The sequence below is a fragment of the Trachypithecus francoisi genome, unplaced genomic scaffold, assembly GCF_009764315.1.
Source record: "Trachypithecus francoisi isolate TF-2019V2 unplaced genomic scaffold, Tfra_2.0 Lachesis_group21, whole genome shotgun sequence".
In the NCBI taxonomy this organism is placed as follows: domain Eukaryota; kingdom Metazoa; phylum Chordata; class Mammalia; order Primates; family Cercopithecidae; genus Trachypithecus; species Trachypithecus francoisi.
In genome coordinates, this window is record NW_022681467.1 from 28,368,247 (window position 1) to 28,384,872 (window position 16,626).

At 44.7% G+C, this 16,626-nt stretch overlaps 1 protein-coding gene across 6 annotated transcripts in view; it reads left to right on the top strand.

Annotated features, from left to right (window-relative positions):
• The first annotated feature begins 6,357 nt into the window (after positions 1–6,357).
• EFCAB8 (EF-hand calcium binding domain 8) overlaps positions 6,358–16,626 on the top strand; it is a 106,952-nt gene continuing 96,683 nt past the window's right edge. For 4 of the 6 annotated variants that reach the window (XM_033186103.1, XM_033186105.1, XM_033186104.1 and 1 more), the window contains exon 1: positions 12,937–13,897. In XM_033186103.1, the coding sequence (XP_033041994.1) occupies positions 13,685–13,897 (213 nt within the window). In that variant the 5' untranslated portion in view covers positions 12,937–13,684. Of the gene's footprint in view, positions 8,826–12,936; positions 13,898–16,626 lie in introns of those variants that run through there. The other 2 variants (XM_033186106.1, XM_033186107.1) reach the window with 2 other exon arrangements.

The window sequence follows — 16,626 nt, forward strand, 5'->3', positions numbered from 1 at the left end:
TCATGTCTTCTGAAATTTGTCTTGCCCTGGGTATATGTTGTTAGGTTCAAGTCATGAGAAACTAGTGCTTCTTTCTTCAGTGAGGACTGATCTTTTCACATCCTTTACTGATTTTTCAGATGTGCTTATTTCTTCTTATTTTTTTTTTTGGAGATGGAGTCTTGCTCTGTCACCCAGGCTGGAGTGCAGTGGCATGATCTCGGCTCATTGCAGCCTCCGCCTCCTGGGTTCAAACAGTTCTCTGCCTCAGCCTCCCAAGTAGCTGGGATTATAGGCACCTGCCACCGTGCCCAGCTAATTTTTTTGTATTTTTAGTAGAGACGGGGTTTCACCATCTTGGCCAGGCTGGTCTTGAACTCCTGACCTCGTGATCCACCCACTTTGGCCTCCCAAAGTGCTGGGATTACAGGCGTAAGCCACTATGCTTGGCCAGATGTGCTTATTTCTAAGCTGACTTATTTTCTCTTCATTTACATTATGTTGCACAGCCTCCTGCTTTTTAAATTCTCATTGCTATAAGAGGTTTTTCTTCTTGGAAGTCCAAGGCCTGGCCTATCTGCTGTGAAGCCTTTTCAGGGCATTTCCTCCTGAGAAATATAGCAGGACAGTGCTTGGCAGATGACCGTGGGGTGATTTTTTGTGTGTGCTTTTTCTAAAGGTGTGGTTCTTTCTTCCTTTCTTTTTTGAGACAGGGTCTCCCTCTGTTGCCCAGCCTGGAGTACAGTGGCGTGATCTTGGCTCACTGCAGCCTTGACCTCTTGGGTTCAAGCAATTCTCCCACCTCAGCCTTGTGAGTAGTGGGGACCATAGGCGCGCACCACCATGCCCAACTAAACTGTGTTTTTTGTAGAGGTGGGGTCCCCTTATGTTGCCCAAGCTGATCTTGAACTCCTGGGCTCAAGTGATCCTCCCACTTTGGCCTCCTAAAGTGCTGGGATTACAGGTGTGAGCCATTGCACCCAGCCCTGAAATTATGTTTCAAAGGCAGTTAACATGATCTCAATCTATAAAACAATCTAAAATTGTCACTGTTTTTTTCTCCCTTATAAAATTCTGTGCCATTAGAAATGAGTTCAAAAGGAGACTTGCTGCCATTTTCAGTCAAAGTTAAATGGGCAGAGGTAGTGTGTTGTAGGATATGTAGAGTCATGGTTATGGATGCTCTATAAACCTAACCTGCTGATCTTGATAAGGGCTGCCCCCATAGTTAATGGTATGATACCTGCCTTAAAGTGTTAAGTACCTTCAGAAGGAATTTGACACCATATGTATTGGTCATCTACAAGAAGATACCTTCCAGGAGTGCAAGGAGTTTGTGAAGATACTGTTGGCTACTGCCAACTGAGAAGTTACCTTGGTAAGGAGAGAAGCCGATACTGTGGGTGTCTGACCAAGTGCATTGACCTGGCTCTTGAATTTGAAGCACATACAGTCTTTGCTGCTTGGTTTGCTTGGCAGGTTCTATGTTTCATGAAGGATAGGTAAACACATGGGTTCTCTGGCTGGATTTGGATCATTGTTCATTCTGGTGATTCTCAAACTGATGGGCTTCAGAATCACACGGGGAACTTGTTTGACATAATGTATTTATAAAAGTTCATCACCTTAGATTCTTAGTTGGGAGGTTGAAACCTGCATTTTAATTTGGGCCTTATCTATATGTCTGCAGTTTTAAGTAATAATTCAGACTTGAGTCCTCTTGCAGATCTCTCCTGCTTCGTGAGTGTTGAGCTGTTTGACTTCTCTGTTTTTACCTACAAGACAGAGATGATTTTGGCTGAAGCGCCTCCCTCACTGAGTACTTGCTGAGATTAGAAGGAGCTGATGGACAGAAGAAGAAAAAAAAGAAAAACAACTACAAAGCTAGAAAGCTCTGTACAGACAAGAGGCATTATTTATGGCACAAGTTTTTCGGATCCGGTCTGAAATTCTGTTTATAGATTAGAAAAAGCTTAGGACAGGGCTTTTGTATTCTGAGAATTTGGAAGGGCATTCCTTGAAACAGGTTTTGGGTATTTTGAAAAATACGTAACATGTTCTTTTAGTATTTCCTTTTCAGCATGGTAGTATGGACAAGTAGAACTCCCTTCTGTCTTCAGGCGGTTACGTTTATCCTGTTTTTGTTTTCTTTTAAATGAAGATTCAATGTCTCAGATTCATTGATTAAAAAACCCATATTTTCTTCAAGGTTTGCTCTCTAGAATGTGAAGGGTTTTGAAAAGGAAACATTTTTCTTTTAAGGATTGTTTCAGAAGATTGATTATAAAGGACACCTTTTGCGACGTTGACCATAGTTCATTGCAAAGTCCACAAATAAAAATCCAAGCTTTAGGCCTGATCAGTCTAATCAGATTAGCTTGCTAGCGTGTGGGTGACCCAAATCTGACTGTTGACAACAGAGAACATTGCTTTGAAACAAGCTGAACCTCAGTCTGTGATCAGGGTTTTGAACTACCCGTCATTTTTCTGGGCTGGCACTGTTGTAATATGTCTTTTTTTTTTTTTTTTTGAGATGGAATCTTGCTCTGTCACCCAGGTTGGAGTGCAGTGGCATGATCTTGGCTCACTGCAACCTCCATCTCCTGGGATGAAGCAGTTCCCGTGCCTCAGCCTCCCAAGTAGCTGGGATTACAGGCCTGTGCCACCATGCCTGGCTAATTCTTGTATTTTCAGTACAGGTGGGGTTTTGCCAAGCTAGTCTCGAACTCTTGGCCTCAAGTGATCCACCTGTCTTGGCCTCCCAGCACTTTGCTGGGATTACAGGTGTGAGCCACCACTCCTGGCTTGATATCATACTTTTGAATTCACACATTTAGTTTGTAAAATGTCAAAACCAGATGAATTCATATTTATTTCTGTATCTTCATGACGCTTGCTGCTTTTTTTCTCTTCATTTTCACATGCGAGGGTATAACAATGTTCAATTTTCTCTAAAAGTCTGAAGGAATTCTGTACTTTTACACTGAACTTGACTTTAGTTAGAACCATTAACCTAGATGACTTCAGCCAAATTATGTATCTTTTTTTTGTTTGTTTTTTGAGACAGGGTCTCCTGTCACCCAGGCTGGAGTGCAGTGGCACAGTCATGGCTCATGGCAGCCTCAACTTCCTGGGCTCAAGCTATCCTCCTACCCCAGCCTCCCTAGTAGCTGAGACTGTAGTGCACACCACCATGCCTGATTGTCTAATTTTTTTTGTGTGTTTTTGTGTATATATATATATATATATATTTTTTTTTTTTTTTGAGACATAGAGTTTCGTTCTTGTTGCCGAGGTTGGAGTACAGTGTCACCATTTTGGTTCACTGCAACCTCCGCCTCCTGGGTTCAAGCGAGTCTCCTGCCTCAGCCCCGAGAGTAGCTGGGATTACAGGCGCCCACCACCATGCCCAGCTAATTTTTGTATTTTTAGTAGAGACGGGGTTTTGCCATGTTAGCCAGGCTGGTCTGGAACTCCTGACCTCAGGTGATCCACCTGCCTCGGCCTCCCAAAGTGCTGGGATTACAGGCGTGAGCCACCGCGCCTGGCCAGTTTTTTTGTATTTTTTTGTAGAGACGGGATTTGCTGTATTGCAGGCTGGTCTTGAACCCCTGGGAGCAAACAATTCATCCATCTCTGCCTCCCAAAATGCTGGGATTACAGGTGTGAGTCACTGGGCCTGGCTCAAATTGTTACATAGCTGTAACTTGTGAAGGTCTATCTGTTTCCCCTTTGGCTTAATCTGATTTGGAAAGTAATGTTACCTTAGTCCCTGGAGTACAGAAGCTTTCTCTTTACTCTATTGAGGTTGTATCCGGCAGCTTCATTAATTTGGTTATCTAGGTGAGCAGGTCAAGCCTTAGAGTCAAATTTCTAGGCTCCTCAATCTAGAACCTTAAATCTTGAGAGGGGTGTGTGTGTGTGTGTGTGTGTGTATCAAAATTTAACTCTCGTTTCCTTGTATTAGAGGCTCTCAGGTTCTGAAATGTGAAATGGAAATAGCCTTCATAGACATGTTTCTGAGTGTGAGGAGAGGCAGTTCTTTGTCCTGTGACCACCTGAAAGCAAACCAGGTTACCCATCAATGCCTAGAACTTTGTAAGTGGCATCAAGAGATAATTTATAATTGTAAAATGACCTATCAGTAGTTTGGGGCTGGGTGTCGGGGCTCATGCCTGTAATCCCAGCACTTTGGGAGGCCAGTGCAGGAGGACTGCTTGAGCCCAGGAGTTTGAAACTAGCCTGGGCAACATAGCAAGAGACCCTGTCTGTATTTAAAAGATAAAATATATATATATATAAAGGCAGTTTGGAATTCTATTTGTCTTGCCTTACTTACTTTTTAAAAATTTCTACCTTAGGTTTTTCCTAGTTTACTTTGAGTGTCTTTTTGCAGTCTGAGGAGATTGTTGGTGAGGCTGGGTGTAGGTATGAGGCAGAGGAGGAAGAGTAATTTATTCCATCTACTGAGCCTTTCATTTACTTTCTGTTTTGGTGGTAGAATGGGATGTGGGAAGCTTTTGTTGGGTGAGAGTCGGTCTATCAGGGTAAATCTTAAAAAGCTGGATTTGTGGCTCTTACTAGTTACTATGTCTCCAGTGGAGACAGAGATTAGTTTTTAAGATTTAGCCTTAATGGATGATTCACAAATTGCAATGCAGAGTATTGAAGTCCAAGGTCAAGCATACAAGTGGGTAGACTGAACATATGAAGGGGGTGTGGGGCTGGCACCCACCTCTTACCTTTACTGAAATAAATGAGGGAGACAGTGCTGTAAGTGGAATGCCATGGACCGGGAGTTAAGACCAGAGTCCTCTGCTAGATCCTGCGTCTGAAGTCTGCAGAGCATGGCTTTTCATTGGCTCAGTGAGGAGTTGAGTCCTGGTTCAGAAAAAGTTACAGAGGTCTGTAAAAATCAGTAGGATACTGGAACAAGAAAGAGTGGGAGAGTGCCTAGTTCCCAGCAAATGTTGCCAGTGGAAGCTAATTTTCACCAGTGAAGGGCGATTTTGATAGAAAAGCACAGTGTCTCAACGACTTTTGGTTTTGACTCTGAAAGTGGAGGCTTTGGCCGGAGGAATAATACAAGTGGCCTACCACCTGTCTGGCTTTTTCCCCACAGGTTGCAAGCTGCAGAAAGGGCCTTGCTAATTCTAGTACCTCCATCCCCGAATTATCTAAATATATTTTACCCAGGACCTGTCATGGTTTATCTCAGTGATGAGTGTTCCTTTCCTCTCACTTATTTATCATGTTCATATTCATATTTTTCATAATGGGGCCTGTTTATATATTTTGAAGTAGTTCTAGTGATTTTAAGATCCAGCAAAACTTCAAGGTCATCTGGATTTTGGCATTCTACTTAAGTTTTCTAACCTGATACATTCTTTTTTTTGTTTTTTATTTTTGGGTATTTTGTGTGTTTTTCTACAAAATGTGAGAGAGTTAAGCATGTATAATTATATATGACTGCTGTTTTCACTTTGATTTTTTTTTTTTTTTTTTTTTTTTTGAGACAGAGTCTTGCTCTGTCGCCCGGGCTGGAGTGCAGTGGCCGGTTCTCAGCTCACTGCAAGCTCCGCCTCCCGGGTTTATGCCATTCTCCTGCCTCAGCCTCCGAGTAGCTGGGACTACAGGCGCCCGCCACCTCGCCTGGTTAGTTTTTTTTTGTATTTTTTAGTAGAGACGGGGTTTCACCGTGTTAGCCAGGATGGTCTCGATCTCCTGACCTTGTGATCCGCCCGTCTCGGCCTCCCAAAGTGCTGGGATTACAGGTTTGAGCCACCGCGCCCGGCCCTCACTTTGAAATTTTAAATCCTGCTTGGGAGAATGGAATAAGCTATTGTGTTTTTTGCAGGCAGCTATGGGATACCCCAATTTGTCCCTCCCTCCTCCTTAATTTTGAAGGCTGAGAGAGGAAGTAATAATTTTCTCTTTTTTTTTGGTGGGGATGGGGTTTCACTATGCTATCCAGGCTGGTCTCCAACTCCTGAGCTTTAAGTGATCTGCCCTCCTCGGCCTCCCAAAGTGCTGGGATGACAGGCCTGAGCCACCGTTTCTGGTTTGAAGAAGTAATTTTAAGATTCAGTGTTGAGTGAAATACATTTATCTTTAAAATTTCTAAGAGTCTTTAACTCTCTAACCTAATATTTAATATTTTCCCCAGTCATTAAGAAGTGCTTTTTGTTGTTGTTGTTTTCCAGGCAGGGTCTCGCTCTGTCATCCAGGCTGGAGTGCAGTGGCATGATCATGGCTCACTGCAACCTCGACTTCCCCGGCTCAAGTGGTTCTCCCACCTCAGCCTCCCAAGCAGCTGGAACTGCTCAGCTATTTTTTTTATTTTTGTAGAGACAAGGTCTGGCTATGTTCCCTAGGCTGGTCTCAAACTCCTGGACTCAAGCAGTCCTCCACCGTTCCTGGCCAAGAAGTGCCTTTTTTTTTTTTTTTTAAAGTAGGTGCTGAACACTTGAGAATCTGCCTTTTTCTGGAATCTTTTTTTTTTTTTTTTTTTGAGACGGAGCGTTGCTGTTTTTGCCCAGGCTGGAGTGCAGTGGTGCGATCTCGGCTTACTGCAACCTCCGTCTCCCAGGTTCAGGTGACTCTCCTGCCTCAGCCTCCTGAGTAACTGGGATTACAGGCGCATGCCACCACCATGCCCGGCTAATTTTTGTATTTTTAGTAGAAACGGGGTTTCACCATGTTGGTCAGGCTGGTCTCAAACTCCTGACCTCGTGATCCACCTGCCTTGGCCTCCCAAAGTGCTGGGATTACAGGCATGAACCACCGCGCCTGGCCTGAATCATGGTTTTTTGAAACCATTGGCATCTGAACCTGTAACTCTGTCGGGTAGTGTTGTGTGGTTTTAAATGTCATGTGAGCTGAGTTACTGACCTCAACCTACTACTGCCAGGTGAAGGTGTGATCCTTGATATCAGTCTTGAGGGTCCCTGCTAGTTGTAGCAGTTAGTGACTTCTCTCGTGTTTATTTTTGTTTGAAAAAGAAAAGGCTCTCTTTTTGGCTATAGAGTTGCGTGTTGAAATTTTTGACAAATTACGTAGCGCTGAAGAAGGATCCAAGTTTTGATATCTTAAAATCGTAGGGTTGAGGCTTGGAAGGGCGGTATTGGCATTGCAGCTAAGTGGGAGTGTGAGGAAGCACCTTCTGTAGGGCAGGTGATTGCGTCTGTTAGTGTGGCTCTTGGCCCCCTGAGTTGCTCCCTTCCAGTCAGAATTTCCTTAGCATTAGCAAGTGATGCCTGAATTAATCTCAGGTAGGACTTCTAACTTTTTTCCAAAATTATTTTTGTGCAGAGGTTTATCTAGGAGATTTTTCTTCTAAATGTCCTCCTTCCCACTTGTTTTATTGTTACTGCTTTTTTCTCTTTTTAATTTTTTTTTTTTAATAGGGACATGGTCTCACTTTGTTGCCCAGACTGATCTCAAACTCCTGGGCTCAAGTGATCATCCTGCCTCAGCCTCCCAAAGTGCTGGGATTATAGGCATTTGTGCCTGGCCCTGTTACTGTTTTTCTAATCTGAGTTACTTAGGATCATATTTTCATTCTTTTTTAAAAAGGTGGGAGTTTTCTGAACTTTTCCTTAACTAAAAAGTAGAATGCATCTTAGTATTTTCCTTTTTTTACTCATATTTCTCACCAGGGAGGGAAAAACATTTATTGTGACAGAATTTAGCATATTTTAGGCCATATTAAAATACTGATAAATGTATTAATCAGTGAAGATTGGTTATAGTGAAAAATATATACCGTTTGATTAATGTGTGTTATTGGAAAAATGGCAGGAACTGCTGTAAGAATTGCTAACATTGTATTGGAAAATGAATATACTAAGCTAAGAAACAATGGGAAACTCATATTTAGGGCCATCAGCCTTTTTTTTTTTTTTAAAAAAAAACCCTTCTAATTTATTAATATCTAGTCTAATAAACCCTGATTTATAGGACCTTTGCACCTTTTTTGGACTTTTTAATTCATCCACTCTTAAAATTCTACACTCTTAACAAAATTCTTTGTCTCCATTATTGATGAAATGAGAACAGACTTTTGTTTTTGTGTGCTGGTGTTCTCTGAGAGGTGAAGGCCCAGGGAGAATGTTTTGTTTGGTAGTCATTTAGCATTTGAAAACATCCACTTCCACGTGAAATGTGACTTAGCTGGGTGTCTTTTAACATCTGGAATCCACATCCCTGGTTGACATCTCTGGAGACACTTACCTTTCACCAACTTGTCTGCTGAATTGCGCCGTGGATCAAGATTGCAGTGGCTGCATCAAGTCTAGGCCTGCCCTGAAGTCTGGATTTGTAAGTCCCCCATTTCACACATAACACTCTTGTCTCCTTATTTTCAAAGAATTGGAGCTTATGCAGAGGGCAGAGGAGGCACTGTGCCTTTCACTGTCCTGGAGCCAGTTGGTCTTTTGGTTTTGGCGAGCCCTGCTTTTTAAGAGGACTCCCTGGCATCTTCCAGTTTCCTGCTACTTGTTTTATGTATTATTTTGTATCTGTGTTTGTCCTGAGTGTTTGTGCTGTAGCTCTTTTCACTGTCTCCTGTAAGTTCAACTTCTTCAATAAAAGAAATTGGATGAAAAATGGTTCTGTGATTACGGTTTGTTGGGATGGGTTCTGATGCTTCATTTATGTTCTTCATATGGAATTCTGTCTCATTTCCCTGGTTCTAAATGTGACCAGCAGACCCAGAGTTCCATCTCGACTTCATAAAGGAGCTGTCTTGGACTGGGAACAGCTGCCGATGTCTTTGTTGAGATGGGAGTTGGAAAGTGATAGCACTTTGCCAGCAAGATTAACCGGGGAGATCAAATTGAGTCAGGGTGAGTGAGGGTGTTGGGTGAAAGTTGCACTCCCAAAGATTGAATACCTCTGCTGAAGACCTCTGCCTGAGCTCCAAGGCTGGAGAGCAGCTTTTAACCTGTGTCCCGACCGGCTTTCAATGCGCGTATCCTTAAGTCATCTGCCTCTACAAATTCCTACAAACCACTCATTCCCCTTTAATCCCTAGCATGTTCCCCTAGTGGCTGCTCTGAATTCTCACCCCTGTTCCAGATGGTAATCTCCCCACTTGCCTTGCCCTTCCCCTCTTCCATAAGCTCCGGACAGGTCAACTTTAGGGAACAGATTGAGGCAGATGGGTGTGACTTCTGACCTGACCTGTTCTCCAATTCTAAATATCAACCGAGTTTTATATCTCAGCCTTCCCTTCCTTCCCTTCCGAGTTGGAGGAATGGTACTTGTCTTGGCCTCTCCCCTCTTACTCCTGCCCTTTTCTTTTGGGTGGTCTCTTTTGCCAGCAACCAGCATTTTTTTTTCCACTTGGCATTTTACCTCTGTTCATGAACATACATAGAACCACTTTCTCCTGGTGAAAGACATTTCTCTTACAAAATGTTTAGTTTTGAAATAATTAAAAATATATAAATAGTTGTAAGACTACTACAAAGAACTTCCCTTTGTCTAGACTAACTGAACATTTTGCTGCATTTGTGTTATTATACATGTATTTGTTAAACCATTTGAGAATTACAGACATCATGCCCTTTTACTCCTACTTTTAAGTGTACATTTCCTGAGAACAAGGACATTCCCATAACCACAATACAGTTATCAAAAGCAGAAAACATTAATATAATGTAGAGTCCACGTTCAAATTTTACATAATTTCACCGAGAATAACAGTCCTTGCAGCATTTTTGTTTTTTCCCAATCTGGGATTCAATTCAGAATAGTGCATTGCCTTTAGTTGTTGGGTCTCTCTTTTGTTTTATTTTTTATTTTATTTTTTTGAGATGGAGTCTCGCTCTGTCACACAGGCTGGAGTGCAGTGGCGCGATCTCGGCTCATTGCAAGCTGCGCCTCCCGGGTTCACACCATTCTCCTGTCTCAGCCTCCCGAGTAGCTGGGACTACAGGCACCCACCACCACGCCTGGCTAATTTTTTGTATTTTTAGTAGATACAGGGTTTCACCTTGTTAGCCAGGATGGTCTCCATCTCCTGACCTCGTGATCCGCCCGCCTCAGCCTCCAAAGTGCTGGGATTATAGGTGTGAGCCACTGCCCAGCCAGTTGTTGGGTCTCTCGAGTCACCTTTCATCTCTAACAGTTCCTTAGCCTTTCTTTGGTTTACATGGCATTGTATTTTGGCCAGGTGTGGTGACTCACACCTGTAATCCCAGCACTTTGGGAAGCTAAGGCAGGCGGAAAGCACTTGAGGCCAGGGAGTTTGAGACCAGCCTGGCCAACATGGAGAAACTCTGTCTCTACTAAAAATACAAAAGTTAGCTGGGCGTGGTGACGGGCATCTATAATCCCTGCTACTGAGGAGGCTGAAGCATGAGAATCATCAGAACCTGGGAAGTGGAGGTTGCAGTGAGCCAAGATTGAGCTACTGCACTCTAGCCCATGTGACAGACTCAAAAACAACAACAACAACAGTTATTTTGTAGAATATCCTGTAATTTGGGTTTGTCTGTTTCCTTATGATTAGATTCAGATGTAGTTTTTTTGGCAGTAATACTGCTGAAGCAATGTGCCCTCCATGTATCGGATCAGAGGATGTAATTTTGCCCCATTGCTGATGGTGGTAACTTTTTTTTTTTTTTTCTTTTTTTGAGATGGAGTCTTACTCTTTCCCATAGGCTGGAGCGTAATGGCACAATCTTAACTCACTGCAACCTCCACCTCCTGGGTTCAAGCGATTCTTGTGCCTCAGTCTCCCAAGTAGCTGGGATTACAGACGTAAGCCATTGTGCCCAGCCTATTTTTTCATTCTTCTATAAAAATTGGCATCATGCTATGCACCTTTTCTGCATCTTGTTTTTTTTTTTTTTTTTTTGAGATAAGGTCTCATTGTGTCACCCAGGCCCCAGAGTGCAGTGTTGTGATTACAGTCCACTGCAGCCTCGAACTCCTGGATGCAGGTAATCCTCCCACCTCACTGCCTTGAGTAGCTGGGACTACAGGTGAGTACCACCGTACCCAGCTCACTTTTTGTACAGATAGGGTTTCACCATGTTGCCCAGGCTGGTCCCAAACTCCTGGACTCAAGTGATCGTTCTGCCTTGGCCTCCCAAAGTGTTGGCATTACAGAAGTGAGCCACTGTGCCTGGCCTGCATCTTGCTTTTCTTATTAGTACTTCATGGAAATCTCTCTTAGCTGCTGGAGATCAGATTCATCCTTCTGATGTTTGGGTGATGTCCTAGGTGCAGGTGCACTGATTCATTCATTTCTCTTTAATGGTTCACTTTTGGTTTTTGCTCCTATGAATGATGCTGCAGCAATCACTCTTCAACAGTGTCCTTTCACAAAGGAGTCATTTCAATTAGTACCCACCATCCTACCCACTCCACTGAAACACATTTTATTTTATTTTTTTGAGACAGAGTTGTGTTCTTGTTGCCCAGGCTGGAGTGCAATGGTGTGATCTCAACTCACCGCAACCTCCACCTCCCAGGTTCAAGCGGTTCTCCTGCCTCAGCCTCCCGAGTAGCTGGGATTACAGGCATCCACCACCACACCCAGCTAATTTTGTATTTTTAGTAGAGACGGGGTTTCTCCATGTTGGTCAGGCTGGTTCTTGAACTCTCAATCTCAGGTAATCTGCCCACCTCAGCCTCCCAAAGTGCTAGGATTACAGGTATGAGCCACTGCGCCCAGCCATTGAAACACATTTTAAAGATTGCCATGAGCCTGGTGTGGTGGCATGTGCCTGTTGTCCCAGCCACTTGGGAGGCTGAGGTGGGAGGATCAGCTGAGCCCAGGAGTGCAAAACCAGCTTGGGCAACATAGCAAGACCCTATCTCAAAAGATTGCCATGAACCCTTTTTTAATTAAAATGAAAATCAGAATTGCATGATTTAGGCTATAAACATCTTCCATAATCTCACCTGCCAGAGATACTGCCATTAATTTTGGAGTATATGTTTCCAGGCGCTTTTTTTATGCGTGTGCCAACATGTACATGCATATATTCTTAACAGAAATGGACTTAACATTTTACATACACTTCAGCTTTTTCACTGGTAATCTCTTAATTGCCTTTTTCAATGGCCATTTCTTTCCCTTATCACCTTAGCTCACTTTGTAGCATCCCATTCTCCTAGCTGTCTTGTGTGTTTCTCCCTCTTTCTCTTTCCTCTTTCCTCAAGTTTCAGTCCCCAGATTTCCAGGTGTTTGTTTTTATTATTTCTTTTCTTTTTTTTTTTTTTGAGACAGGGTCTCACTCTGTCATCTAGGCTGGAGTGGAGTGGTACGATCTCAGCTCTCTGCAGCCTCAACCTCCTGGGCTCAAGCAGTTCTCCCACCTCAGCCTCCTGAGTAGCTGGGCATGTAGGTGTGTGCCACCACACCTGGCTAATTTTGGATTTTTTGTAGAAATGGGGTCTCAGTGTTGCCCAGTCTGGTCTCAAACTCCTGGATGCAAGTGATCCTCCTGCCTTGGCCTGTTTGTTTATTCCTAACTGGACGGCCTAGTATCACATGCATTAAACCACTTTCCCTCCTTGCTCCTTTTTCTGGAAGTGGTTCTGGCATTTCTGTTAACTTGGTTCTTGGCTTCCAAATCTCCTTCCTTTAGGCTGTCCTCTCTCCTTTGGTCCTTAGATGTGAGCTGTTACCAAGACACTGCTAGATTAGAGCATTCTTGGGTACCGTTCAGTCTTCTCCCTCCAGCTTGTGCTGATGAATTTTATTTTTTATTTTTTTGAGACAGAGTCTTGCTCTTGTCGCCCATGCTGGAGTACAATGGCTCGATCTTGGCTGACTGCAACCTCTGCCTCCCAGGTTCAAGCAATCCTCCTGCCTCAGCCTCCCAAGTAGCTGGGATTACAGGAAACTGCCACCACACCTGGCTAATTTTTTGTATTTTTAGTAGATACAGGGTTTCACCATGTTAGACAGGCTGGTCTCATTTGAACTCCTGACCTCAGGTGATCCTTCCGCCTTGGCCTCCCAAAGTGCTGGGATTACAGGTGTGAGTGACTGCACCTGGCTGCTGGTGAACTTTCATAGTTGCCCTTCATTTTGTTCAGACTGTCTGGCCAGGTATTCAAGATTCTACTTTCTGCTGCCAATTTTTTTTTTCTTCTCTCCCATGATTTCTCCCTCCCTTCTGCCCCCAGGGCCCTTCAGGTCAACCCAAGCTGGCTCACTTGGTCTGTCTCCTGTGCATGTCCTGGGCTTAACTATTTCTTGGCTGTCCCCCTGCCATCCTAGAGTGCCCTCTGGACTCTTGCCTGGTGGTACTTGCTGACAAGGTGGATTGGTGCTCCAAAGACCCTAACAAAACTCTGTCATCTATCATATGGAGGCCTTGCTGACCCAATAGAAACGTTCCTTTTATATTCCCAGAGCAGAGCTCTGTTCTGTCTGCTCTCCCGAAGTCCTGACTTGCAAGGGCACTGGAAGGCGGGTGGGGAGGGTATATGCAGCGGAAATGAGGGGCCCTCATTTTTCTAATCTGTTTATTGTACTTGTACTACCACATGGCCTCCTAAGATTCTTCTACTTCTGTAGAAAGTGTGATCCCCTTTAGAAAGCCTCTGGCATTAAGTCAGGAGTAAAGAAACTTGGGAAACCCCATGGCTTCTGCAGGACAACTCCTGTCTATCAGGGGAAGAAAGGCTCAGGTGCAAGCTTGGCAAAAGCTTTTTGCTGGAGAAATCTCTGGGAAAAGGGATGCTCATCAAATGCTTGCTGGGAGTGTCCATGGGCAAGGGGCAGCCACCCTCTCCCTTGAGCTTGACTTCTTTTCCACCTTTTTGTGACCTGGCTAAGTCAACCTTCCACGTGGTCCTTACAGCGACTGGAGTTAAGTTGACTATGATTCCCTATTCTAGGTCAAGACTAATGTCTTCTGAAGACTTAGCAGAGATCCCTCAACTCCAAAAGGTAAGACAATTATCTGAACTAATAAAGGGTGGGGCATTCCAGAGTCACCCAAAACCTCACTTACCAGCATGGAAGTACAGTGGTTTCTGCATCGGGGAGGGGGTTGCATACTCAGATATTTACTGGGCAGGTAACTTAAGTGTACTTTTTTTTTTGTTTTTTGAGACAGAGTCTTACTCTGTCGCCCAGGCTGGAGTGCAGTTGCACCATCTCGGCTCACTGCAACCTCCGCTTCCCGGGTTCAAGCAATTCTCCTGCCTCAGCCTCCTGAGTAGCTAGGATTACAGGTGTGATTTTTGTGTTTTTAGCAGAGACAGGGTTTCACCATGTTGGCCAGGCTGGTTTCGAACTCCTCACCTCATGATCTGCCCGCCTCGGCCTTCCAAAGTGCTGGGATTACAGGCATGAGCCACCACACCTGACCTAAGTGTACTTTTAAAGTGCTGCCTGAAACTGGGTATGGTGGCTAACACCTGTAATCCCAGTACTTTGTGGGCCGAAGGTAGGAGGATCGCTGAGCCCAGGAGTTTGAGACCTGCCTGGGCAACATAGTGAAACCCCATCTCTACAAAAAGTAAAAAATAAATTAGTTGGGCATGGTGGCACATGCCTGTGGTCCCAGCTACTCCAGAGGCTGAGGTGGGAGGATTGCTTGAGCCTGGGAGGTCAAGGCTGCAGTCAGCTATGATCTCGCCATTGCACTTATCCTGGGCAACAAAGTGAGACCCTGTCTCTAAAAAAACAAAACAAGCTGCATGAGTCAAATGCAACACACCCGAGCCCCCTGATGTACGGTCTGTACATGGACTCCACTTCTCTACTTAATTTTGTCCAGCAGGTTGTGATAATGGTGGGATGGGCTGTAAGAGTTTTTATCAAGCCAGGTATGTATTGTCTGTTATGTGCTTGGGGCTGGGGAATATAGAGATAATTAATACAAATTAGATTAAGATTAAGTTAAACATGCCCTTGTCTTTGAAGAGCTCACTATGAGACAAGGAGTAATAACAAGAGCTGCCATTTATTGTGTAATTACAGTTTACTAGGGCTTCACATGTATTCAGGTGTCATTTAGGTCTCAACCACAACCCTGCAAGGTAGGGACTGTGGCTCTCTGTTTTGCAGATGAGGAAACCTGTGGCTCAGAGAATGATGTGATATGCCTAAGTTAAAATAGCCTGTAAGTGGGGGAGCCACATAGAATTCCAACCCAGAGCTCTGGGGCTCTGTAGCCGTGTGCTTCCCCTCGTGGCTTGCTGCCTACATGTATGGACAGACATGCACACTTACTCTGCCTTGAGGGGCAGATATGAACAAAGACCTGGGAATATGGAGGTGGCAGTGATGACTGTCATCTGAAAGTTATGGAAGAGCTCCTGGGGGGGAGGTTCCATTTGAGCGAGAGAACCTCTGAGGGAGACGGGCTGGATTGTATATGGGAGACAATGTGAGTAAGCACGGAATGCTTGCTGGGCTTGGGGATGGTGGGAGCAGGTGGTGTGCCTGGAACATGGTGCATGCTTGAAACTAGAAAGATAGGTCAGAGCTGGTTAGGAAGTGTTTTGAATGCTACACTAAGGAGTTGGGGTGAAGAGTATCAGAGGCAGAGTAAAATCATTGATCAGATTTGCTGCCTAGAAGCCAGGTGTGGTGGCCCATGCCTGTAATCCCAGCACTTTGGGAGGCTGAGGCAGGAGGATCACCTGAGGTCAGGAGTTCGAGGCCAGCCTGGTCAACATGGCGAAAACCTGACTCTACTAAAAATACAAGAAATTAGCTGGGTGTGGTGGCTCATGCCTGTAGTCCCAGCTACTTGAAAGGCTGAGACAGGAGAATCACTTGAACCCAGGAGGCAGAGGTTGCAGTGAGCCGAGATCATGCCATACTCTAGCTGGGTGACAGAGTGAGACTCTGTTTAAAAAAAAAAAAAAAAGAAAAACTTGCTGCCTAGAAAGATGACTGGTGCCAGCGTTGGGAGGTGGATGGGAAGAGAAGGCCGAACTCTGGTCTCAGTTAGTGGTGGTCATTGTACTTGTCCCAGCAAAAGACTAGAGTTCGAGGCGAGCAGGGGTGTGGGAGAGGAGGCTTATATGTAGGTGATGGATCCCAGGAATAATTAACTGGAGGGACAGTAGAATGCATAGGAGGAAGAGGGAAGAGCTGAAGGTGGTACTGAGATTTCTAATCTGGGACCTGGGTGGGTGGTGAGAGCTTTCACGTGCTCCTCTGTTGGGCTCCATGGAGGCAGGGACCCTTACTGTGTTCACAGTGTATCCACAGTGCTGTATCCACAGTGCCTGGCGCTCAGTCAATGTGTGTAGACCCTTGGCAAATGAATGAAAGGTCACAGGAGGATGAGCACATTTGCTCTTTAGTTGGGGCTAAGGTGGGGAGAGTGAGCAGTTCAATCCCTTGTCTCTTGTCTTTTTGAACTAAAGTCTTCTCAACTTCCCAAGGCCCAAAGCAATGAGTCTCAGTGAGCAGCACTGCCTGCCTGCCACTCAGGTCATCTAATTGTCCTTGTTTGGAATCTTAGGGGAGGCAGCCTTTGATGGCCTGAGCTTTGGTGACCTGACACATTATGCTAAGTATCTGTATGAGTCTCACAGAGGGGTGATGAGAGGAAGCATCATGAGGCCTAGAGGGGTGGGGAAGGCTTTTGGGGGGATCTGAGAAGGAGGAGTAGAAGGGGGAAGTGAGGGAGAACCCCCAGTGGAGGGGTCTGTTTG